The 26632-nt window shown below is 45.8% G+C and overlaps 1 protein-coding gene across 2 annotated transcripts in view; it reads right to left on the bottom strand.

Moving 5' to 3' along the window:
* Positions 1-26632, bottom strand: part of Manbal (mannosidase beta like) — a 36874-nt gene extending 10242 nt beyond the window's left edge. Inside the window, exons 1-2 of one of the 2 annotated variants that reach the window (XM_045155676.1) lie at positions 26583-26632; positions 9986-10193 (exon numbers count right to left, since the gene is read on the bottom strand). In XM_045155676.1, the coding sequence (XP_045011611.1) occupies positions 9986-10135 (150 nt within the window). In that variant the 5' untranslated portion in view covers positions 10136-10193; positions 26583-26632. Of the gene's footprint in view, positions 1-9985; positions 10194-16270; positions 16295-26582 lie in introns of those variants that run through there. The other variant, XM_045155677.1, reaches the window with a different exon arrangement.

Here is a 26632-nt window from a genome sequence, read left to right as displayed (position 1 = left end):
ACAGCTTCCAAGCACTTTCCTAGTGCCCTCAGGCTGACCAGGAGTCCTTACCAGCTGCCCCCACTTCCCAGGACTCCTTTCCTCCCTAAGACACCCCCTCATCCCCTAGTTAAAGTCCCTTCTTTCCTCTCCACATCCAAATCCCAGCTAGCTGTCGGACGCAGTACAGCCTCAGCACGCAATGGCAGGCACGCTGTCTTTCCAGCATGCAGAGCTGTTTCACTGAGCTGGGGCCGAGGCTGCCTCATGGGAACACACAGAGGAGGGCCCAAGCACAAGCGACCGTTCCTGGGGCCTGTGCTGCCCTAATGCAGTAAGTGGACTCACAGCACAGTATTTTACTTTTATACTGACTCAATGAGAAGCTTTTGAAAAAAAAAAATAGGGCTGGGAAGATGGCTCAGAAATCAAAGGAGCTTGCTTGCAAAGCCTGCTGGCCAGGGTTCAATTCCCAAATCACCCAAGTAAGCAAGATGTAAAATGTGGTGCAAGCATCTGGTGTTCATTTGCAGTGGCAAGAGGACCTGGAGTGTGTGTGTGCATGTGCGTGTGCACACACGTGCACAAAAAATTCAAAAATATTGCTGAAACATCTGTGCATGGTGGTACATATCTACAATCCAAGTACTCAGGAGGCTAACGCAGGACTGTCGTGAGTCTGAGACCAGCCAGGGTTATAGTGTAAGAAAAGACTCTCAATAAGTAGGCTGAAACAGTTAATTTCACTGATGACAACAGCTCCCTATGAACCACACACCCCTACACAACACGTCAGAATTGTGCTCTGTTACTATATATGCGCCTTTTTAACCGCTAAGCCATCTTCCCAGATCCTTGTCTTTGTATTTTAAAAGATGAGGCTGTCATCCCAAAAATAACTTCTCAAGGGCTGTAAGGGGTGGTGGTGGTACAGGGGCATTTTTGTTTGAGGCAGGGGCTCACTCTAGCCAAGGCTTACCTAGAATTCATGTAGTCTCAGGGTGGCCTCAAACTCATGGTGATTCTCCTATCTTTGCCTCACTGGCACTGAGATGAAAGGCGTGCACCACCATGCCCAGCCCAGAGGCATATTTTGAGTCCTTTTTCAACTATTTGCTTCAGAAGATCTTAACCCACTGTGGCCCTAAAAGCCTGGAGATCAGTGTGTGGCCTGATCCAGACCTCCACCTTTGCCTCCCAATGACTACAAAGGGGTACACACAGCAGGAGGTTCTTCCCTTCCCAGCGCCCCACACAAAACGAGAAGCATCTCCTCCCTCCCTGGAGACAGTGGCTGCAGCTGGTGACAATAAAAGAATTTCTTATTTATAATACCCAAAGGGGTATTATTATTATTATTATTATTTCAAGGTACGGTCTCACTCTACTCCGGGCTGACCAGAAATTCACTATGTAGTCTCAGACTGGCCTGGAACTCACAGTGATCCTCCTACCTCTGCCTCCTAAATACTGGGATTAAAGGTATGTGTCATCACACCCGGCCCAAAGAGGTATTATGTTATTATACCATACACACACACACACACACACACACACACACACACACACACACACAAACAATCTGTGAGGACAGAGCACAGTGCAGGGACCATCTTTTCTTTTTCTTTTGGTTTTTCGAGGCAGGATCTCACTCTAGCCTCAAGGCTGACCTAGAACTCACTATGTAGTCTCAGGCTGGCCTCAAACTCATACAAATCTTCCAATCTCTACCTCCCGGGTGCCCAGATTAAAGGTGTGTGCTTTCATATCCGGCATGGCCATCCTCCTACCTCTGCCTCCCAAGTGCTGGGATTAAAGGTGTGCGCCACCAAGCCTGGCTAAGGGATCACATTTAAAAATATATATATTATTTATTTATTTGACAGGTAGGGTCTTGCTGTAGCCCAGGCTGACATGGAATTCACTATGTAGTCCAGGGTAGCCTTGAACTCATTGTGGTCCTCCTACCTCAGCCACCTGAGTGCTGGGATTAAAGGTGTGCACAACCACTCTCTGTAGTTTCCAAAATTTTTTTTTTTAATATTTGAGACTGGAGAGATGGCTTAGAGGTTAAGGTGCTTGCTTGCAAAGCCAAAGGACCTTGGTTTGATTCCCCAGGACCCACATAATCCAGATGCACAAGGTGGCACATGCTTCTAGAGTTCCTTTGCAGTGGCTGGAGGCCCTGGTGTGCCCATTCTCTCTCTCTCTGCCTCATTCTCTCTCAAATAAGTAAATAAAATATTTTATTTTTAACTATTTTTTAAAAATAATTTATTTATTTGAGAGAGGGAAAAGGGGGTGGGAGAGAGAGCGAGCGACAGAGAGAGAATGGGTGCACCAGGGCTTCCAGCCACTGCAAACAAACTAAAGATGCATGTGCCCCTTGTGCATCTGGCTAACGTGGGTCCTGGGGAATCAAACCTGGGTCCTCTGGCTTTGCAGACAAATGCCTCAACCGCTAAGCCATCCCTCCAGCCCAGGACTACATTTTTAATGTGCTTATGCATGCTCATTCATGTGGGTATGCATGCACATGTGTGCATAGATATATATGGAGGCCACAGGGCACCTCATTTTGTTTTCGAGGTAGGGTCTCACTCTGACCCAGGCTGACCTGCAATTCACTACATAGTCTCAGGGTGACTTTTAATTCACAGGGATCCTCGTGTCTGTCTCTCTCAAATAAATAAATAAATAATTTTTAAAAAAAGAAAAAAAAAAGCAGGGCTAGGGATGGTTTAGAGGTTAAGGCACTTGCCTGTGAAGCCTAAGAATCCAAGTTTGATTCTCTAATACCCACATAAGCCAGATGCACAAAGTGGTCTGGACTTCATTTGCAGTGACTAGAGACCCTCATGTGCCCATTCTCTTTCTCTCTCTCAAATAAATAATAAATAAAGTATTTTTAAAAACAATAAATCAAGTGCCCATCACTGATGTAGACTTACAATGCTCCCAGCATGGCTCAGGGAATTTTGTGGAAGAGGGGGAGGGAAAGATTGTTAGAGCCACAGTTGGGATATTGCCTCTCACCCATAACTGACTGTTGCCCCATAATGCATGACCCACAATCCCCACATGGTTGACCTGCATCCCCAATGAGGAAGTACTCTTCATTAAAGGGGCAGGGAGGAGGGAAAGGATGATACCAACATGTGATGTTTACATGCAAAATATGTCCATATCTAGTAAGAAAAAAAAAGAAAAGAACAACAAATCAAAACAATAAAGATAAATCACAGTAATAAAATGACTCCCTGAAGAGTAGGGAGAGGAAAATGAGATCCAAGAAACTTCTAGGAATATACCTCATTATGTAGTTTGGAAATCTTTTATTTTTCTCTTCTCGAGATAGAGTCTCACTCTAGCCCAGGTTGAACTGGAATTCACTATGTAGTCTCTGGGTGGCCTTGAACTCATGGAAATCCTCCTACCTCTGCCTCCCAAGTGCTGGGATTAAAGGCATGCACTATACATAAATAATATAAATATAAAAAATATATAATATAGGGCTGGAGAGATGGCCTAGTGGTTAAGCACTTCCCTGTGAAGCCTAAGGACCCAAGTTCGAGGCTTGATTCCCCAGGACCCACGTAAGCCAGATGCACAAGGGGTCGCATGCATCTGGAGTTCATTTGCAGTGGCTGGAGGCCCTGGCACTCCCATTCTTTCTCTCTCTTTCTCTCTTTGCCTCTTTGTCTGTCTGTCGCTCTCAAATAAATAAATATAAAAAAGGAGTGTGAATTGCATGTTTTATAGATGCATTTAACATATATATAATATAAATATAAAATATAAATTAAAGGCATGCACATATATAAATGTGATTTTCAAAAACAAATCAACAAGGGAAAAAACACCCTCAAAGTTAAAAACAAGTTACAGCAAACTAGCCTACCATCTTCCAGAGTGGGAGTAACCCACACCAAGTGAGAATTGGCTAAGCATCACACTTGGACCACACCTTCCTATGGGGATATCCAAGGCCAGAAAGAAATCTCAAATTTCATTTTCCATCTTAATGTTAGTAAAAATAGCAGCTATTTTCAACTACTATCCGCATAATGTATGTATGTAGAATAAAGTTAACAAAAGATAATGACCACTATCCTACAAAGGCCTGCTCGTGCCCAGGCATGGTGGTGCATGCCTTTAACCTCAGCATTTGGGAGGCTAAAAAGTAGGAAGACTGCCTTGAGTTTGAGGCTAGCCTGGGCTACAAAGTGAGTTCCAGGTCAGCCTAGGCCAAAGTGAGACCCTGCTTCAAAAACCCCACAAAACCAAACAACAACAACAAAGTCTGCTTGTAAGGTTGGCCCTTGGCTGGCATCTGGGAACTTGGGTTTCTGTCATCTTCTTTCTTTCTTTCTTTTCTTTTTTTTTTTTTTTTTCATTTTTTCAAGGTAGGGTTTCATTCTAGTTCAGGCTGACCTGGAATTTACTCTGTAGTCTCAGGGTGGCCTTGAACTCACAGCAACCCTCCTAACTCTGCCTGCCGAGTGCTGGGATTAAAGGTGTGTGCCACCACGCCCAGCTCTGTCTTCTTCTTAAAATTTTCATTTATTTATTTTGCATGTGTGTGGGCCCCATTTTTCTGTGACACTGGCTGCCTAAGGAATCCCAGTGATCCTCCTGTTTCTGTCCCCTCAGCACTGGGATTACAGGGATACATGGACACACCCAGCTCTTTATGTGGGTGCTGAGGATCAAACTCAGGTCCTTGTGTTCGAGCAGCAAGCACTCTTCTGTGCTGAGCCCTCTCCCCAGCCCCATTCTATGGTTTCCAGGACTCACGAGGATAAGGGCTGCTCCTGTGCCTAAACAGGGTGAGCAAACAATGTGGCTTGTGCTGAGCACCTGCTTTATTCTGGGGTCTGGAATTTGGGTAGATGGTAGGCAGACAGTGCTTAGATGGCCAGTCCACATTAACAACCCGGGGTAGGGGCTGGAGAAATAGCTCCGTGATTACAGATGCTTGCATGCAAAGCCTGACAGCCTGGATTCGGTCCCCAGTACCCACACAGAGCCAGATGCAAAGTGGTGCATGTATCTGCAGTTCATTTGCAAAGGCAGGAGGCTCTGGCGCTCCACTTCTCACATTCTTTTTCTGTCTGCTTCAGTCTCTCTCTCTCTCAAATGAACAAATAAAATACATAAATAAATTAAAAAAAAAAACTGGTGGGTTGGGATGTAGCTCTGGGATGTAGTTGGTAAAGTGCTTGCCTAACACGCACACACAAACCCCAAATTTGATCTTCAGCACCACATAAACCAGGAATGGTGGGGCTCACCTGTAACCCTAGGTCTTGGGAGGTAGAGGCAGGAGAATCAAGAGTTCAAGGCCATTCTTGGCTACATACTGAGTTTGAGGTCAGCCTGAGATAGAAAAACAAAAACAAAAGCCAAAGTCCTGGGCACTGAGTCTCTAAAGGAGCCAGTCTTCCCTGACAGACAACAAGGGTGCCACGGGTTTGGCACCGCTCCTTACTGGAGAGTTAACACATCTGCGTGGCTCGGGCAGGGCGTGCTCTCGGGGCTTATGCGGTTTTCCTCCCATCTTGCCGTGTTCTTTTCTCCTCTCTGCTGACTTCACTTTATAGCCTGTCACACCTGCGAAGCCTCCTTGTCACTCACTGAACCTGGAGTGGTCTGGAGGACATTTGATACAGCTGGACAGAGCAGATTGATCTTGTTAGTGTTTCTAGGAAGTGAGACCACCAACATAACATAGATACAAATATGAAATCATAAATAAGGGCACTACAGTATGAACTGGCAATATCAGTATGTATTGCAACTCTTTATTCTATTTATTTATTTATTTATTTATTTATTTATTTATTTATTTATTTGAAAGAGAGAGCCAGATAGAAAGAGAGAATGGGCCGGGCGTGGTGGCGCACGCCTTTAATCCCAGCACTTGGGAGGCAGAGGTAGGAGGATCGCTGTGAGTTCAAGGCCACCCTGAGACTCCATAGTGAATTCCAGATCAGCCTGGGCTAGAGTGAGACCCTACCTCGAAAAACCAAAAAAAAAAAAAAAGAGAATGGGCACACCAGGGCCTCTAGCCACTGCAAACAAACTGCAGACACATGCACCATCTTGTATTTCTGGCTTACGTGAGTACTGGGGAATTGAACCTGGGTCCTCAGGCTTTGTAGGCAAGCATCTTAACCACTAAACCATCTCTCCAGCTCTCAAACTTTTTTTCTTTGAGACAGGGTCTCACTCTATACCCCAGACCAACCTGGAATTCGCTATAGACTCTGGACTGGCTTCAAACCTGTGACAATCTCCCTGCCTCAATGTCATGAGTGCTACCATTTCAGGCATGGAGCCACCACACCTGGCCCAACTCCTCCTTTTCTTTTTCTTTCTCTGGTGTTTCAAGGTAAAGTCTTGCTTTAGCCCAGGCTGACTTAAAACTGGAATTTACTCTGTAGTCTCAGGATGGCCTCAAACTCACAGTGATCCTCCTACCTCTGCTTCCCGAGTTCTGGGATTAAAAACATGTTCCACCCTAGGCCTTTTTTCCTTTTTCTTTCAAGGCAGGGTCTCACTCCAGCTCAGGCTGACTTGGAATTCACTCTGTAGCTCTAGACTGGACTTGAACTCACGGTGATTCTCATACCTCTGTCTCGCAAGTGCTGGGATTAATGGTGTGAGCCATCATGCCTGGCTTTTTTTGTTGTTGTTGTTTATTTTTATTTAGGTATTTCAGAGCGACAGACAGAGAAAGAGGCAGATAGATAGATAGAGAATGGGTGCGCCAGGGCCTCCAGCCATTGCAAATGAACTCCAGACACATTCACCCCCTTGCGCATCTGGCTTATGTGGGTCCTGGGGAATTGAGCCATGAACCGAGGTCCTTAGGCTTCACAGGCAAGCACTTAACCACTAAGTCATCTCTCCAGCCCCCAGCTTTTTCTTAAAATATGTTTTATTGGGCTGGGGAGACAGCTTAGTGGTTAAGACACTTGCCTATGAAGCCAAAGGACCCAGGTTCGATTCCCCAGTACCCATGTAACCAAATGCACAGGGTGGCACATACATCTGAGGTTCTTTTACAGTGGCTAGAGGCCCTGAAAAAATTTTAAATATGTTTTATTTATGCCGGGTGTGGTGGTGGTGCACGCCTTTAATCCCAGCCCTTAGGAGGCAGAGGTAGGAGGATTGCTGTGAGTTCAAGGCCACCCTGAGACTACATAGTAAATTCCAGGTCAGCCTGGGCTATAGTGAAACCCTACCTCGGAAAAAAAAACAAACAAAAAAACTGAACAGTATATATACACATACACACACACACACATACACACACACACACACACGTTTTATTTATTAATTTGAGAGAGAGAAAGAAAAAGAGAGAGGGGAAGATAGAGAGAAAATGGGCATCAGGGCATCTAGCCACTGTAAACGACTCCAGACACATATGTCACCTTGAGCATCTGGCTTATGTAGGTACTGGGGAATCGAACCTGTGTCCCTAGGCTTAACAGTGCCTTAACCGCTAAGCAATCTCTCCAGCCCTAAAATAATTTTTTAATACCTTATTTATTTATTTGCTTTTTTGTTTGAGCGAGAGAGAAAGAGACAGAAAGAGAGGCAAATACAGAGAGAGAGAGAGAAAGAATGGGCACACCAGGGCCCTTAGCCACTACAAACTCCAGATGTATGAACCACCCTGTGCATCTGGCTTACGTGGATCTGGGTAATTGAACCTGAGCCCTTAGGCTTCCCAGGCAAGTGCCATAACTGCTAAGTCATCCCTCCAGCCCTTAGCTGGGTATGGTGCCACAGGCCTTTAATTCCAGCACTCAGGAGGCAGAGGTAACAGGATCACTGTGAGTTCCAGGCCAGCATGAGCCTACATAGTGAATTCCAGGCTAGCCTGGGCTAGAGTGAGACCCTACATCAAAAACAAAACAAAAGAAAAAAGATCTAATATAGACAAGTATAGTTCAAGTTCAAAATTACAGGAAAATCCAGGCTTTCTTGGTCAGCACTGGAGGTTACCAAGGCACAATCAACCTCACTCCTCTAGAAACCCACAAAAGAAAGCACTTCAGAGCACGCACAGGCTGCGGGAGAGGCCTCACCGAAGAGTCACCTCACCACTAGCTGGCATGGAAGGAAATAATGAAGCCACTTAGAATAAGACTGAGTGAGGGGTGTGAAGGAGGAATCAGGTGACACCACCTGAACTAAGAGACTCGGAACGTGCAGGAGGCTAGACAGCATCATCTGTTGACATGCAGCAGGAAGTACACAGCACCAGCCACGAGTCGTGCACAGAATAGCTGATGGAGTGGACGAGGGGCCCTAAGTACACAGCACCAGCCACGAGCCGTGCACAGAATAGCTGATGGAGTGGACGAGGGGCCCTAAGTACACAGCACCAGCCACGAGCCGTGCACAGAATAGCTGATGGAGTGGACGAAGGGCCCTAAGTACACAGCACCAGCCACGAGCCGTGCACAGAATAGCTGATGGAGTGGACGAGGGGCCCTAAGTACACAGCACCAGCCACGAGCCGTGCACAGAATAGCTGATGGAGTGGACGAAGGGCCCTAAGTACACAGCACCAGCCACGAGCCGTGCACAGAATAGCTGATGGAGTGGACGAGGGGCCCTAAGTACACAGCACCAGCCACGAGCCGTGCACAGAATAGCTGATGGAGTGGACGAGGGGCCCTAAGTACACAGCACCAGCCACGAGCCGTGCACAGAATAGCTGATGGAGTGGACGAAGGGCCCTAAGTACACAGCACCAGCCACGAGCCGTGCACAGAATAGCTGATGGAGTGGACGAGGGGCCCTAAGTACACAGCACCAGCCACGAGCCGTGCACAGAATAGCTGATGGAGTGGACGAGGGGCCCTAAGTACACAGCACCAGCCACGAGCCGTGCACAGAATAGCTGATGGAGTGGACGAAGGGCCCTAAGTACACAGCACCAGCCACGAGCCGTGCACAGAATAGCTGATGGAGTGGACGAGGGGCCCTAAGTACACAGCACCAGCCACGAGCCGTGCACAGAATAGCTGATGGAGTGGACGAGGGGTCCTAAGTACACAGCACCAGCCACGAGCCGTGCACAGAATAGCTGATGGAGTGGACGAGGGGTCCTGTATGGAACTGCCTGTGGGAAGGACACAGGGAAAAGTGAGCACACCGAAGCAATCGGCCCAATCCAGGGATGTGGAGATTGCAGATGACAATGACTTGCTTTCTCCAACACATCAACGTCAAGAGGAAATAAGGGGTGTGGATGTAGAAAAGTGGGTGGAAGGAGGGAGTACTAAAATAAAGACCTTCACAGAATGAGAACCAAAACAAAACCACCAGTGTGACTGGGTCACTGTACACCTCAAACCCTATGGCGCCTGTCCACACCTCTGGCTACACCTCTCAATAAGTCCCCTCTGTGCCCTGGGTACAGTCACTTCGTTCAGTTCCTGAACTAGCCAGTCCTTCAATACGAGAGTCGTGCACAGGCAGTTTCCTTGCCCTGGAATGCTGTCCCATCTTCTCCATATTACCTGGCAGAAATCGGCTTATTCTGTCAGCCTGGGTTCAATTCTCTAGTACCCACATACAGCCAGATGCACAAAGTGGTGCATGCATCTGGAGTTTGTTCATTTGCAGTAGCAAGAGGCCCTGTGTGACCATTTCCTTCCTCCCTCCCTCCCTTCCTTCCTTCTTTCCATTCCCCTCTCCCTCTTCCCTTTCCTTTCCCCTCCCTTCCCTTCCCTTCCCGTCCCTCCCTCTCTTCCTATATATATATAAGCAAAGCAAAACAAAAACAAGACATCTTAACCAATGCATAACAAATCAAGGGTTAGTAACAGTCCAATCCCCAGGTGGGCTCTCAGGACACATGAAGTTGACAAGGCCCCGGGCCCAGCAGTGTTCCTGCTGATCTAGGTTGTGGTAACACCTCTGTTAGACCCAGAACCCAGCCTGGCATTCAGAGGAGCTGAGATGGCAGGACACAACTCACCGCCTCGTGGGACTTGGGAATGGGCACAATGATGGCCAGGACACAGATGAGCTGGAAGATCGCTCCCAGGAAGAGCCCATACCGCAGAAGGTTCTCCAGGAAGGTGGGCTCGGGCACCTCGGGTGGTGAGAAGTCCAGGTCAGAGGCCATGGCCCAAGCCACCACTGCCACAGGTTTCTTCAAACTCACCCCTCTCCAGAGCCAAATTCTAGATGCAAAAAGTACATATGAGGTTTGTACAAGTGACCTTTAAATGGTCCCAATTAAATCAGCAAACACACACATACACACACACAAATACTTAAGGCAACTATGGTAAATGCTAACAATTCTTGAATCTAATTGCAGGATATATGGACAGTGAACTATCCTTCTAACTTTTGCTTGCAAGTTTGAAGTTTTCCAAATGCAACGTAATGAAAATAAATAAGCAAATACAAAAATCTCAAATCAATATTTGCTGGAGGCCTCCAATATTTTCTGCCTTTTTTTTTCCTTTTGCCCCAAGTAGGGTCTTGTTCTAGCCCAGGCTAACCTGGAAATCGCTACATAGTCTCAGGATGGCCTCAAACTCATGGTGAGCCTCTTACCCCTGCCTAGCCCAGGTGCTGAGTATTTCTGATTTTGTTTAATTAGTTTATTCACTTACCCAGTGACTAATGCACCAAACATTTAGGGATACTAAGAACTGAAGAACGAGTCCCTGCTCTGTCAGATCCCTGCTCAAGATGGAGGCTGACAACACACGGAGATGAGATGTACGAGGGAGTGACAAATGCTTGGAGAACACTTAGGAAAAGCATGTGCCAAGCCCAAGGGTGAGAAAACGGGACCAATTCAGACAGAGAAGTGATGGGAGGGGACTGGGAGCAGGTGAGACTAGAGCAGGGACAGACTCTAGGACACTCTCCTCTGACTTGACTGAGTAAAATGTACAGCAGGGAAGAGACTGGACCCAAGTTACTTTGTGTTGTTTTGAGACAGATCTGGCCTCACTATGTAGCCCAAGCTGACCTCGAACTTAAGGTTAACACTCCTGCTGCAACCATCTGACTGCTCTGAGTGCTGGGATTACAGGCATGTGCCACTACACCCAGCTCTAAGTTACATACATTACATACACACGTCATACATACATACATACATTTTTATTTTTTAACTTATTCTATTTATTATTATTATTTGGTTTTTCAAGGTAGGGTCTTGCTCTAGCACAGGCTGACCTGGGATTCACTATGTAGTCAGTCTCAGGGTAGTCTCAACTCACAGCAATCCTCCTACCTCTGCCTCCTGAGTGCTGAGATTAAAGGCGTGCATCACCATGCCTGGCTTTATATATAAATTTTTATACTGATTGCTTGAGATAGAAAGAAAGAAAGAGAACGGATGTGGCAGGACCTCTTGCCATTGCAAATGAACTCCAGACATATGCAACATTTTGTACACCTGGCTATACATGGGTGGCTGGGGAATTGAACCTAGGCCAGCTAGCTTTGCAAGCAAGTGTTTTTAATCATTGAGCCATCTCTCCAGCCCATATATATATAATATGCATATAATGTGTATATATATATATATATATATATATATATATATATATATATATGTAATACATTCATTTATTTATTCTATTGTTTTTCAAGGGTTTCACTCTAGCCCAGGCTGACCTGGAATTCACTATGTAGTCTCAGGGTGACCTTGAAATCACAGCAATCCTCCTACCTCTGCCTCCTAAGTGAGTGCTGGGACTAAAGGCGTGCAACACCATGCCCAGGTCCAAGTTACTTTTTTTTTTTTGAGAGTGACAGAGAGAGAGAGAAAGAAAGAATTGGCACGCCAGGGCCTCCAGCCACTGCAAACGAACTCCAGACACATGCGCCCCCTTATGCACCTAGCTAATGTGGGTCCTGGGGAATCAAGCCTCGAACCGGGATCCTTCACAGGCAAGCACTTAACTGCTAAGCCACCTCTCCAGCCCTTTTTTTCGTTTTTTGAGGTAAGGTCTCACCCTAGCCCAGTTTGACGTGGAATTTACTACGTAGTCTCAGAATGTCCTTCAACTCACGGCAATCCTCCTACCTCTGCCTCCTGAGTGCTGGGATTAATAGGCATGTGCCACCACACTCAGCCCATTACTTTTTTTTTTTTTTTTTTTAAGAGAGAGAACAGGGCTGGAGAGATGGCTTAGCATTTAAGGCATTTGCCTGCAAAGCCAAAGGATCCCAGTTCAACTCTCCAGGCCCCACATAAGCCAGATGCACAAGGGGTGCATGCATCTGGAGTTCATTTGCAGTGGCTGAAGGCCCTGGAATGCCCATTCTTTCTCTCACTCTCTCTCTTGCTCTTTCTCTCTCAAATAAATAAACGAGTAAAGTGCATTTAAGAAAAAAGACAGTTAGAGAGAGACATCAAGAGAGAGAGAGAGAGAGAGAGAGAGAGAATTGCACCAGGGCCTCAGCCACTGCAATTGAACTCCAGATGCTGTGCCACCTAGTGGGCATGTGCAACCTTGTGCTTGCCTCACCTTTGTGCATCTGACTAACGTGGATCTGGAGAGCAGAATATGGGTCCTTAGGCTTAGCAGGCAAGTGCCTTAATGGCTAAGCCATCTCTCAAACCCCAAGTTACATTGTTCAATGGGATACGGGATACAGGGAGACCAGTGAGGAGACATGGACAGGAGGGGCAGTGGTGGTAGGTCTGGTCCCATCTCTCCTCTCACCAGCCCCATCCCATTCCTAATTCCTTGGAGTTTCAAGAACTGGCTAAGGCTCATCAAAAGCACGAGGCCCTTTCAAAACCCTTTCAAACCTGGGAAGTTGAGCTCATCCCAGAAAGGCCTTTCTGACCACCACTGCTTCAGAAAGCCCCACTCCTCCTCCAAGGGTGCACTCACTGGGCCATCCTCCTCCTCCCTGGCCCCTCTACCACAGCACCCATGAATGGCTTCCTTCTGTCACCCAAGTATAAAAGGACAAATTTACTGTGGCACCAAGCAAATTTGAATGTCCAGCCTCTGTGTTTTCAGAGACCTATGCTACAGTGTAGCTTTCAGCTAAATCTGAGCTAGCCATGTGGCACCCACAAACCCCAGGCAGCTGGTCTGAACTGAGTGACTATTAAGTCAAAATGCACATGAAATTTCAAGACTTAATATAAACACCTTATTATTAATATGCAAAATATCTCAGGGCTGGGTTGATGGTTCGGTGGTAAAGTGTTTGCCACACAAACATGAAGACCTGAGACAGATCCCCAGCACCCACATAAAAGCTAAAGTGGTGACATGCATCAGTAATCCCAGTGCTGGGGACAGACAGAATCCTTAGGGCTCACTGGTTAGCTAGTCTAGCCAAATCAGGAAGCTCAGATTCAGCTAGAGACCCTTTCTCAAAGAAGACCACTGAGAACAATTGAGGAAGATACCTGCTGTAGACCATTGGCCCACATAGACACACACACACACGCACATACAAAAAGAGAACGTCCAGCCAGGTGTGGTGGCTCACACCGTTAATCCCAGCACTTGGGAAGCTGACGTAGGAGTATCACTGTGAGTTCGAGGCCAGCCTGGGTTACATAGAGATTTCCAGGTCAATCTGGTCTAGATTAAGTTTCTTTCTTAAAAAAACAAAAAAGAATGTAAAGTATCCCATTAATGTTTTTATCTTGATTATATGTTGAGATAACATATTAATAAATTACACTGCTAAAATCAATTTAATATGAAAAAGAACAAAGTTGAAAAACTTATCTTATGTCAAAACTTAACAGAAAGCTCTGTAGACACACAAAGCAACAGAGTGGTGGGGAGCCCAGAAACATAAGCACACATAAAATACAAAGTCAGCTGATTTTCAAACAAGGGAGACATACCCTTTTCTTCCAAGGAAAAGGACAGTCTTGTCAACAAATGGTGATAGGATACAGGATATCCACATTAAAAAAAAAAAAAAAAAGAAGAAGAAGAAGAAGCTGGGCTCTATCTTACATCATATAGAAAAACTAATTAAAAATGGATCAAAGGCCTAAATGCAAGCACCCAAACTATCAAATTTTTGGGAGAAAACATAGGGCGAAAGCTCTCTATGGCATTTGCTTTAATTGTCGACAATTCCTTGGATCTGACATCAAAAGCATAGGGAATAAAAGGAAAATTGGACTTCACATGAAAGTTGAAAACTTGTGCACAGAGGACATTTCTCAAGAGTGAAGACAGCCCAGAGAATGAGGGAAGACACTTATGAATCACCACCATTATTCACAGCAGTTGAAAAATAGAAACATGGCTTGAGAGTTGGCTCAGTGGATCAAGAGCTTGCTGCTCAAACTTGAGTACCCAAGTTTGAATCTCAGACCCTACATAAAAAGTCAGAAGCTGCTGGATGTGGTGGCGCATGCTTTACTTCCAACACTTGGGAGGTAGAGGTAGGAGGATCACAGTGAGTTTGAGGCCACCCTGAGACTACATAGTGAATTCCAGGTCAGCCTGGGCTACAGTGAGACCTTACCTCAACAAAAGGGCTGGTGAGATGGCTTAACAGTTACGGTGTTTGCCTGCAAAGCCAAAGGACCCAGATTCAACTGCCCAGGACCCATGCGAGCCAGATGCACAAGATGGTGTATGTGTTTGGAGTTCCTTTGCAGCTCTTGAAGGCCCTGACGCGTCCATTTTCTCTATCTACCTCTCTCTCCCTCTCTTTCTCTCAAATAAACAAATAAAAAATATAAAAAAATAGTTACTCATATACTTGGCAAAAAAAAAAAAAAAAAAAAAGTCAGAAGCCATAGTGGGCTTCTATTACTCCTAACAGGCTGGTAGAGAGATGCCAGATGCAGAGACGGGAAACAAGACAGGAAAGTTCCTGGAAGCTTCAGAAGACTGAGTGCAGCATGGCACGCACACATCCCTGCCGACACTCACACAGACACAGAAAAACAGAAACAGAGCCAGGCATGGTAGCTGATGTGCATAATTCCAGTTACTCAGGAGACAAAGACAAGAGGATCTTGACAGTTCCATGCCAGCCTGATCTACATAGTGAAACCCTGTCTCAAAAAAAAAAAGTGGGGGGAGGGCGGATGTGGTGGTGCACACCTTTAATCCCAGCACTCAGGAGGCAGAGGTAGGAGGATCACAGTGAGCTCAAGGCCACCCTGAGACTACACAGTGAATTCCAGGTCAGCCTGGGCTACAGTGAGACCCTACCTCAAAAACAAAACAAAACAAAAAAAAGGGGGGGGGGGAGGGAAAGAAACAACAAAGAGTCTAACAGATAAGCAAAATATGGCATACCCATACAATGAAATATTACTCAGACATACTGAGAAACAAAATTTGGATACATGCTACAATGTGATAGTACTGAAAGCATTACATCCTAGTATGAGAAAATCCATATAGACAGAAAGCAGAACAGAGGCCTTATGCAGTGGGACACTCCTGTAATCCCAGCACTTGGGGATAAAGGCAACAGAATCTGGAGTTCAAGGGCAGTCTGAAGCCAGTCTTGGTTACATGAAACACTGTCTCAAAAAAGAAAGAGCTGTGCTGGGCATGGTGGCATATGCCTTTAATCCCAGCAGTGGCACACAGGAGGCAGAGGTAGGAGGATTGCCCTGAGTTCAAGGCCAGCCTAAGACTACATAGTGAATTCCAGGTCAGCCTGGGCTAGAGTGAAACCTTACCTCACAGAGGATCTCTGAGAGTTTGAGGCCACTCAGAGAATCCATAGTAAATTCTAGGTCAGCCCGGGCTAGAGTGAGATCCTACCTACTTTGAAAAACAAAACAAAACAAAAACAAACAAGCAGGGCTGGAGAGATGGCTTAGCAGTTAGTTAAGGTACTTGCCTGCAAAACCAAAAGACCCAGGTTCAATCCCCCAGGACCTATGTAAGCCAGATGCACAAAGTGGTGTATGTGTCTGCAGTTTGTTTGCAGTGGCTAGAGGCCCTGGCATGCTCATTCTTTTTCTCTCTCTCAAATAAATAAAAATATTAAATAAACAAAAACAAAAAAACAGGAGGGGAAAGCCAGGCTTGGTGGTGTATGCGCCTTTAATCCCAGTATTCAGGAGGCAGAGGTAGGAGATCATTGTGAGTTCAAGGCCAGCATAAGACTACAAAGTGAAATTCCAGGTCAGTCTGGGCTAGAGTGAGACTCTACCTTGAAAAAACAAAATAAACAAACAACAACAACAACAAAAAGGGCTAGAGGAATGGTGCAGCATTAAGGTGCTTGCCTGCAAAGCCAAAGGACCCAGGTTCGATGCCCCAGTACCCACCAAGCCAGATGCACGAGGTGGTGCACACATCAGGAGTTTGTTTGTAGTGGCTGGAATCCCTGGGGTGCCCATTCTCTCTCTCTTTCCCTCGTTCTGTCAAATAAATAAATAAAATATTTTAAAACAAAAGGGGCTGAAGAGATGGCTTAGTGGGTAAGTGCTTGCCTGTGAAGCCTGAGGACATTGGTTCGAGGCTCAATTCCCCAGGACCCACGTAAACCAGATGCTCAAAGGAGGCACCTGCTTCTGGAGTTTGTTTGCAGTGACTGGAGGCCCTGGTGTCTCTCTCTGCTTCCTTCTCTCTCTGTCTGTCTGTTGCTCTCAAATGATAAACAAAAAATAAAATAAAAGAAAAGAAAAAAACAAGCCTGGTGTGGTGGTTCATGCCCTAAATCCCAGAACTCGGGAGGCAGAGGTGGGAGGATCATGGTGAGTTCAAGGCCACCCTGAGACTCCATAGTGAATTCCAGGTCAGCCTGGGCTAGAGTGAGACCCTACCTTGAAAAAAACAAAAAAAAAAACCAAAAAACAGGAGGGAGAAAAAAAAGGAGGAGAGAGAGAAAGGAAAAAAAGGAAAGAAGAAAGGTAAATCTTGTCACACAAAAATATTCACCTGTTTTTATTTCCTTTTTTGTTTTTTTGAAGAAATTTCATTCTTTTTCAAATTAATTTTTTATTTATTTGAGAGAGACAGAGGGACAGAATGGGTGCACCAGGCCCTCCAGCCACTGCAAACAAACTCCAGACGCATGCACCCCCTTGTGCATCTGACTTATATGGGTCCTGGGGAATCAAACCTGGGTCCTTTGGCTTTGCAGGCAAGTGCCTTAAGAGCTAAGTCATCCCTCCAGCCCTCTTTTTCTTGTCTTTTTTTCCTTTTTAATTTATTTTTATTTATTTGACAGAGAGAAAGAAGCAGAGACAGAGAATGGGGCCTCCAGCCACTGCAAACACACTCCAGACCATTGTGCCACCTTGTGCATATGGCTTACATGGGTACTGGACAATCAAACCTTGGTCCTTTGGCTTTGAAGGCAAACATAACCACTCAGCCAGCACTTCCTCTCCTCTTCTTTTCTTTTGAAAAAGAGCCTTGCCATGTAACCCAAACTAGCTTGGAACTCAAAATCCTCCTGCCTCAATTCCTTAAGTGCTGGGATTACACTCTAGCATCACAGTACCTAGCTCACCTGGCTCTTACCTTTGAACTGTGACTATTGAAAACTTTGTGTATGTGGCCTACATCATATTTCTGTAGGCTGGCCCTGCCCACCAGAGACTGAAAGGACTTCTCTCTCCTTGGCCCTGCGGCTTCTGCTTTGCACTGTTTTCCTGACAGGGAAAATGGCATAAGGGTAAGATAACCCAGTAAGCAAGCAGGACGAGGTACACAGCCACACGCTGTTTCTCTTTGCCCCTGGTCACTGTGGAAGGCATGTGCCTGAGCCAGGAAGGTAGACAGATGCTTTTCACATCAGTTGAGCCTTCTCTGAAAATGCCCTTCAAAGCCTGAGACCTATTTTATTTTAGTTTTCCCTTGAATCCTGACTGCTGGCCTATCTTCCGCCTCCCAGGAAGGATCTGACTTCTGGACAGAAGCCAACATCATCTGGTTCCAAGCGTGGTGAATCAGGTGGGGCACCATGCTCAGTCAGGAATACCATCTTTGGTCAAATACAAGGTGAGAGGCTCAGACTGCAGGCAGGCTGTTTGGAGTGGCTCATACATTAGCCCCGAAGTGAATTCCAAGCAGCTGTGAGCACTGCCTTTACAGAGTCCAGCACTGAGTGCCAAGGGAAAGACTGCTGGCTCATTTCTTCAGCAGCACCTCATAAACTGACATTACTGTGGCCCCACAATACATGCTCAAGACTGTAAGAAGCCTACAGAGCTTATGCACACTCAGATTTACCAGTTCCCCAAAGCAACATTATGATAAAGACCTGGGGTGACATAGCCGACAAGGCCGGGCATCAGGAAGCAGGCAGCCGCGCTGATCCCCTGACCGCTTGGAGACTTGAGGTCCTCATGTGCCAAACAACAGTATCTGCTCACTATAATATGCTGACCCCCCAACCCGGGGTCATTATTAGGCAATATATAACAAGAATCGTAAGTGATTATATCCTTTGAGGAACTTCCTAGAATTTAAGAGTAAGGAAACAATTCAAAAGAAAAGGCCTCCAGGTACAAAAAAAGCTCAAGGCATTCATAGTATTGGCAAACAGGAAGCAACTAAGCATCCAACAATAAGAAAGCACTTAATCCACTTATGGTACATAATGATATGTCACTGAAATGACAATATAAACAGCATAGAAACACTGTGTTATCAAGCCAGTAGAAAGCTTGCTTAAGGGCTGGAGAGATGGCTTAGCGGTTCAGCCCTTGCCTATGCGCCTAAGGACCACGGTTCAAGGTTCGATTCCCCAGGACCCACGTTAGCCAGATACACAATGGGGCACACGCATATGGAGTTCGTTTGCAGTGGCTGGAGGCCCTGGCCTGCCCATTCTCTCTCTGTGTCTCTTTCTCTGTCACTTTCAAATAAATAAATAAACAAAACCAAAAAAATTAAAAATAATAATAAAAAAAGAAAGTTTGCTTAATAATACTAATTTAAAAAAACAAACTGTATAAACAGTGTGGATGCAGCCATGTAGAAACCGAGGTCATTAGATAAAGACCAAATAAGGCCACACAAGCCAGCTGTGGTGGCTCACACCTATAATCCCACAAGAGGAAGGCTGAGACAGGAGGATTACTGCAAGTTCAATTTAGGGCCAAAGTACCAACAAGCAAAAGCTAAACAGCAAGGCCCTGTCTCAAAAAAACAAACAAAAAAAAAAAAAAAAAATAGGGAGGGGAGAGTGGCACAAAATTTTAATCCCAGCAGTCACTCAGAAGGCAGAAGTAGGAGATTGCCATGAGTTCCAGGTCACCCTAAGACTACACAGCCAATTCCAGGTCAGCCTGGCTAGAATGAGACCCTACCACAAAAAAAGAAAAAAAAAACAGCCGGGCATAGTGGCACATGCCTTTAGTCTCAGCACTCAGGAGGCAGAGGTAGGAGGATTGCCATGAGTTTGAGGCCACCCTGAGAGGTCAGCCTGGGATAAAGTGAGACCCTACCTCGGAAAACCAAAAAAACCCAAACCAAACCAAAACAAAACAAAACAAAGCCAGGCATGGTGGCACATGCCTTTGATCCCAGCTCTGGGAGGCAGAAGTAGACCCTACCTTGACAAACCAAAACAAATAAAAATAAAAAGAGGCCATAGCAAAATATAATTAGTTGCTGCTAAAAAGTAAAGGAGTTTTTGGAATGTCATAGAATTAACATAGATCAAAAAAAAAATCTGAGGCTGGAGAGATGGTTTAATAATTAAGATGCTTGCCTGCAAAGCCTAAGGACCCATGTTCAACTCTCCAGATCCCACATTAGCCAGATGCACAAAGGCAAGGCAAGCACAAGGTTACACATGCCAAGTAGGTGGCACAAACATCTGGAGTTCGATTGCTGAGGCTCTGGTGCACCAATTCTCTCTCTCTCTCTCAAAAATAAAATAAAATACAGCACTCGGGAGGCAGAGGCAGGAGGATCGCCAAGAGTTCGAGGCCACCCTGAGACTCCATAGTGAATTCCAGGCCAGCCTGAGCCAGAGTGAGACCCTACCTCAGAAAACCAAAAAAATAAAATAAATAAAATAAAATAAAAAAGATAGATGCAAAGCCAGGTGTGGTGGTGCATGCCTTTAATCCCATCACTTGGAGGATCACTGTGAGTTTGAGACTACATAGTGAATTCCTAGGTAAGCCTGGGCTAGAGTGAGACCCAACCTTGAAAAACCAAAACAAAATAAAGATGGACAAGGTAGCATGCATATGTAATCCCAGTAGGCCTAGAGCAAGACGGGAGGCAAAGACAGGAGAATTCCTAGAAGCTTGCTAGTGTATGCAGTGGCAAACAAGAGACCCTGCCTCAAACAAAGTGGAAAGGACCAACATCCGAGGTGATTCTGCACAAGCACTCAGTGGTACACGCGTGCCTGCACTCACATACACCAGATCACACATACGTACATACACTCTGACAACGCTGATTCCATGGGATCTAGATCAACAATTCTGAAGCCACTATACATCTCCACGAAAACTGACATAAAAGTCAATGTATGGTAGAAACTGGGTTCATCACAAAGGGGAATAGGAGGCTCCAGATAAGAGAAGGAAGATACAGCCAGGCATGGTGGCTCACACCTTTAATTCCAGCACTTGGAAGGCAGAGATAGGTGGATCTCCATGAGTTCAAGGCCACCCTGAGACTGCATAGTGAATTCCGGGTGTGCCTGGGCTACAGTGAGACCCTACCTCGAAAAATAAAATAAATAAAGTTTAAGAGAAGGAAGCTAAAATCATTCATGTGGTAATAAATGACAGATGAAGACATCCATATAGTAAGTTTAGCTTAATTCCAACACACACAGTACATATTTATGGACCCGTATATATACAAAGATATCTTGCTCTTCCACTTAGAGCTCCTAGCAGCAAAGATTCTCTAGGTGTAATAAACACACATCATACCTTGATCTTGGTTTCTAGAAGCAAGGACACCCCAGGAGCAATGAACATACAAGGTACCCAGACCTTGGTTTCTACAAGCAAGGACTCCCCAGGAGCAATGAACACACATCATGCCTGGGTCTTGGTTTCTAGGCCATTTTTGCATAGAAGGAATCAGTGTTCCTTGAGGAAATGACTAACTCTAGGACTGGGGTCAGAATCATATAGGATGAGCCTAAAGCAGAAAGCATGAAATTACTTTAAAAAAACAGACAAACAAACAGGAAAGTATGTCAAAAGCTTCCAGTGGCCAAAGCTGGGACAACCAGAGCAACAACAACATAGTACAGGATATAACACGTAGTCTGAAGCAAGCACCCAGGAGTCCACACTGACACCAACAACTGACTAAGCAGACAATGGTGTGGACAGACAAGTCTCACACAGAAATTTCAATTGATTTCTATAGCTGCTCTGCCTGTACGTGTGGGGCATACTTGCACAATCTCAAATGCAGACTGTACATACAGTCAACCTTCTACAAGTACAGTGTAAAAATGGGGGAGCGATAACTTTACTGTAAAAAAAAATAAAGTTGACTACCTCCAGTGACAAGAGTAGTCACACCTCAACACTGCCATTCACACTGATGTCATGAGGCCCTAGCCCCTCTTCTCTATGGTCGTCCTACCCAAAGCCCAGGACCCCAGGCTCATCATAAGAAAAACAGAACATCCCAATTGGAGGGTTATTCTGCAAAATATCAGCCTGAAAAATATCAAACTGCTGGGTTCCTCTAAAACAGGGAAAGTTGATGGCAGGGCATGATGCCACACACCTTTAATTCCCAGCACTTGGGAGACAGAGGTAGGAGGGTCGCCATGAGTTCAAGGCCACCCTGAGACTACACAGTGAATTCCAGGTCAGGCTGGGCTAGAGTGAGATCCTACCTTGAAAAATAAACAAATAAATAAATAAATTTGAAAATAAGAAAATAACCACAAAGACTGAAAACCCAGATTCCAGAACTAGCTTTCCACCAATGTTATAAAGAATGCTGGGAACAGATTCTTAGCTTCTCATGAAGGCATTTTCCAAATCTGTTCTGAGAATTCAACCAAGAGACTGAGGAATAGGAGTAAGAAATGAGTGTCAGGGTCTGGGAGTGTGGCTCTGTTGGCAGAATGCTTGTCTAGAAAAAATGAAGTCCTGGGATAGATTCCCAGCGTTCCACCTGGAATTCACTATGTAATCTTAGGATGGCCTCAATCAAGGTGATCCTCCTACCTTTGCCTCCCTCATGCCTGGCCTAATCTAGATTTTTAAAAGTATGAGATTCCAGGGGCTGGAGAGATGGCTCAGTGGTTAAAGGTAACTGATTTCAAAGCCTACCAGCCAATTCCAGCCATCCAAGTAAAGCTGGGCACAAAATATGGAACAAACCAGGTGTGGTGGCTCACACCTTTAATGCTGGCACTCAGGAGGCAGAGATAGGAGCAACTGGCATGAGTTTAAGGCTGCCCTGAGACTACATAGTGAATCTGGAGAGCAGCATGGGCTAGAGCGAGACTCTACCTCAAAACAAAAACAAAAAACAGTGCTGGAGAGATGGCGCAGTGGTTAAGGTGCTTGCATACAGAGCCTAAGGACCTGGGTCTAATTTCCCAATATCCACATAGAGCCTGATGCACAAGGTGGTACATATGTCTGGAGTTCATTTGCAGTGGCTAGAGGCCTTGGTGTGCCCATATTCTCTCTCTGCCTCTTTCTCTATCAAATAAATAAATATATTTTTTTGATTTGAAAGAGAGAGAAAGAAAAAAAGAGAAGGCCGGGCATGGTGGCACATGCCTTTAATCCCAGCATTTGGGAGGCAGAGGTAGGACTGCTAAGAATTTGAGGCCACCCTGCAATTACATAATGAATTCCAGGTCAGCCTAAACTAGAGTGAGACCCTACCTCAAAAAAAAAAGAAAAGGAAAGGAAAAGAAAGAGACAGAGAGGATGGGCACTCTAGGGCCTTCAGCTGCTGCAAATGAACTCCAGATGCATACACCACCTTGTACATCTGGCTTACATTGGTCCTGGGGAATTGTACCTGGGTCCTTTGGCTTTGCAGGCAAGCACCTTAACGCTATCTCTCCAACCCAATAAATATTTAAGAATCTTAATTTGAAAAAAAATCACTCGGGCTTGGGATGATGGCTTAGTGGTTAAAGGTGCTTGCTTACAAAGCTTGTCAGCCCAAGCTTGATTCCCTGGTACTCACATAAAGTCAGACGCACAAATAAGCACGAGTCGGACATACATTTACCCTGTAGAGGCCCTGGTACACCCATACCTTTCTTCCTCTGTGTCTCCAATAAATAAGTATTGAAAAGAACAACAACAAAAAAAAAAACCTTTCAGGGCTGGGAAGTAACACAGGTGCATGAATGCTTGTTCAGTATGTATGAAGGCCCGGGTCTCACTTCCAGCACCGCATAAATCAAGTGTGGTGGAACACACCTGTAATCTGGCACTTACTTGGGTAGTGGAGGTACAAGGATCAAAAGTTCAAGGTCATCCTTGGCAACCTAATAAATTCCTGGACCTTTGTTTCACTTCCCAGGTGTACAAAGTGACAAAATTCTCTGGAGTTTGCAGCCACAAGAGGCCCTGGCGCATAGTACTCCTCTCTCCCACATAAACAAAAGAACTTTCAAAGGGATGCTGCGGTGGGAGGTTGTCTCCTAGTGATTGACCGGGATGACTTCTGAGGCTATAACCCTTTGGTGATCACATGGGTGACTTTAATGCTGCTCTCTATTCAAAGATCACACCCCATAATTGTCCTTTAATGCCTATGCAATACAAAACAAGACTTGCAATTTTGGCAATTTTTAAAAAGTTATCTGGGGATGGGGGTGGACACACCAGGGTATCCAGACACATGCACCACCTTATGTATCTGGCTTTATGTGGGCACTGGGAAACTGAACCTGGGTTCTTAGGCTTTGCAGACAAGCTCCTTAACTGCTGAGCCGTATCTCCAAGCCAAGATTTGGCAATTTTTTTTTTTTAATGTTTTTCAGTCTTTGTCTTTATTTTATTTTATTTTATTTATTTATTTGAGAGCAACAGAGACAGAGAGAAAGGCAGATAGAGGGGGAGAGAGAATGGGCGCGCCAGGGCTTCCAGCCTCTGCAAACGAACTCCAGATGCGTGTGCCCCCTTGTGCATCTGGCTAACGTGGGACCTGGAGAACTGAGCCTCGAACCGGGGTCTTTAGGCTTCACAGGCAAGCGCTTAACCGCTAAGCCATCTCTCCAGCCCAGATTTGGCAAATTTTTAAAAAATATTTATTTGTAGGCCAGGCGTGGTGGCACACACCTTTAATTCCAGCACTTGGGAGGGAGAGGTAGGAGGATCACTATGAATTCGAGGCCACCCTGAGACTACACAGTGAATTCCAGGTCAGCCTGAGCTACAGTGAGACCCTACTTCGAAAATTATATATATTTGAGCAAGAAAGAGGCAGATAAAGAGAATGGGTGAGCCACAGCCTCCAGCCACTGCAAACTCCAGGCGCACGTGCCACCGTGTGTGTCTGGTTTACATGGGTACTGGGAAGTTGAAGCTGGGTTCTTAGGCTTCACAGCCAAGCACCTTAACCACAAAGCTATCTCTCCAGCCCAGATTTGGCAAATTTTGACAATGTCCACACTTCTAGTTTCTTCACATTCCTCTTCTTTTCCAGAAGACAAGAAGTTCTTCGAATTCCTCATCTAGTCACACTTCTCCATGGCCTTCAATGTTCTTCCTCTTCTTCTGGAAATTTGCAGACACTTCGCCACCAGCAGAGGCAGCCTGTTTGGTTCAAATCCATTCTTCAATCTATAATACCATCCTGCACTTGGAGTAAACGGTTTCACGTAACCTGGTTCACGGGGTCCCTGGCTGAAGCTTTCTGGCACGAGACAATGCCATCTGTCAGAATACATTTTCTCTTCATGTCTTCCACCCACAAATGTAATGCCTTCTCCATCTTTGCTTTTTCAATGTAGGGTCTTGCTCTGAACCCAGGCTGACCTGGAATTCACTATGTAGTCTCAGGGTGGCCCTGAACTTGTGGTGATCCTCCTACCTCTGCCTCCCAAGTGCTGGGATTAAAAGCAGGCGGCACCATGCCTGGACAATTTTATATTTATACAAGTTCTGGCAATGTACTCCAGGCTGGCCTTGAATTCATGCTCATCCTGCATTAGCCTCTCCAATGCTGAGATTACAGATTAAGCACCCCCACACCCAGCATGAGTTTCTTTTCCATTCTAATTTCACAGACAAGGGCTGGGGACCTAGCTCAGCTGGTAAGGTGCTGAACAGCAGCATGTACCAGAGACTGGAACGCAGCATCCACACAAAAGGCCAGTGTGGCCCAGGGAACTTAGGACCACAGTATTATAGAGATGGAGACAGGAGAATCCCTGTGACTTGCTGGCTAGCCAGCCTAGCCAAAGTACTGAACTCTAGGTTCAATGTGATGCCCCAGCTAAACAGTAAGATGGAGCCAGGTGTGGTGGCGCACACCTTTAATCCCAGCACTTAGGAGGCAGAGGTAGGAGGATCACCGAGAGTTCGAGACCACCCTGAGACTACATAGTGAATTCCAGGTCAGCCTGAGCTAGAAAAAAGTAAGATGGAGACTGAGAAAGACAACAACATTGACCTCTGGCCTCCACATACATGAGCATGCACATGCATCCACACTCATACAACCATACATACATAAACCCACGTACACATACAAAAATAACTTCACAAACAGGTTTGTTCTTACCGAAGATTTTGGCAAGCTCAACATATGCCTTTGTTTCTTTCCTTATTACTTCACTTAAAGGAAGTATTTTGTGGCTTCTTTGGCAAGTCCCAATGGTTAGTACATCAGTACTCTTGTATTTGGGGCCATGTTAAGCAAAATAATGCTCACAAGCACAGATGTGTGCCAAGTGACTAGTGAAGGGGTAGCCCATCCAGCACAGATCCGCTGAGCAAGATGAGATGTCACTGTGCTACCCAAAACACATTTAAAACTTAGAAACTGTTCAGGTCACAGATAACTGGAACTGCGGATAAGCATTTAATAACTATTACTAATAACTATGACATTTAATAACTTCCCCGTTTCTTAAGAGAATTCGCCTTCATGCACATACAGTAGACCTATACACTTTACATTGTCTTTTTAAAAAATATTATTTTATTTTTTTATTTGCAAGCGGGGGGGGGAGAGACAGAAAGAATGGGCGCACCAAGGCCTCTAGCCACTGCAAACGAACTCCAGATGCATGCGCCACCTTGTGCATCTAGCTTTACGTGGGTCCTGGGGAATCGAACCCAGGTCGCTGGGTTTTGCAGGCAAGCGCCTTAACTAACCGCTGAGCAATCTCTCCAGCCCTCGCGCTGTCTTTTAATGCTCAGAAGAAACCTACGTGCCCATCTGACCGGGCAGAATGCAGACGCGGAGGAGAGATGCCCAACGTTACACTGCCATACAGGCCACACCAAGTCCCCGCCCCGGGGCAGACCGACTTCCGAGCTCCGTCTCCCTCCGCGGGAGGAAAGGCAGGGGAGCCGGCCTCGAGGACTCCCGGGTCGTGGCTGAGGTGAGGCCCGAGTCTCCCTGGCACGCAAACTCCCCCACGCAAGTGCCTCTGCTCGGGGGGTCCCGGGAGGAGTCCCCGTCCGCGCCGCCCGCCGCCCGTACCTGAAGGCTCTCGGCCCGCGCGCCGCCCCGGAAGTGGCTCCCCGCGGGCC

This window comes from Jaculus jaculus, chromosome 8 (assembly GCF_020740685.1).
Source record: "Jaculus jaculus isolate mJacJac1 chromosome 8, mJacJac1.mat.Y.cur, whole genome shotgun sequence".
NCBI classification, from domain to species: domain Eukaryota; kingdom Metazoa; phylum Chordata; class Mammalia; order Rodentia; family Dipodidae; genus Jaculus; species Jaculus jaculus.
This window is presented reverse-complemented; position numbering and strand designations above follow the sequence as displayed.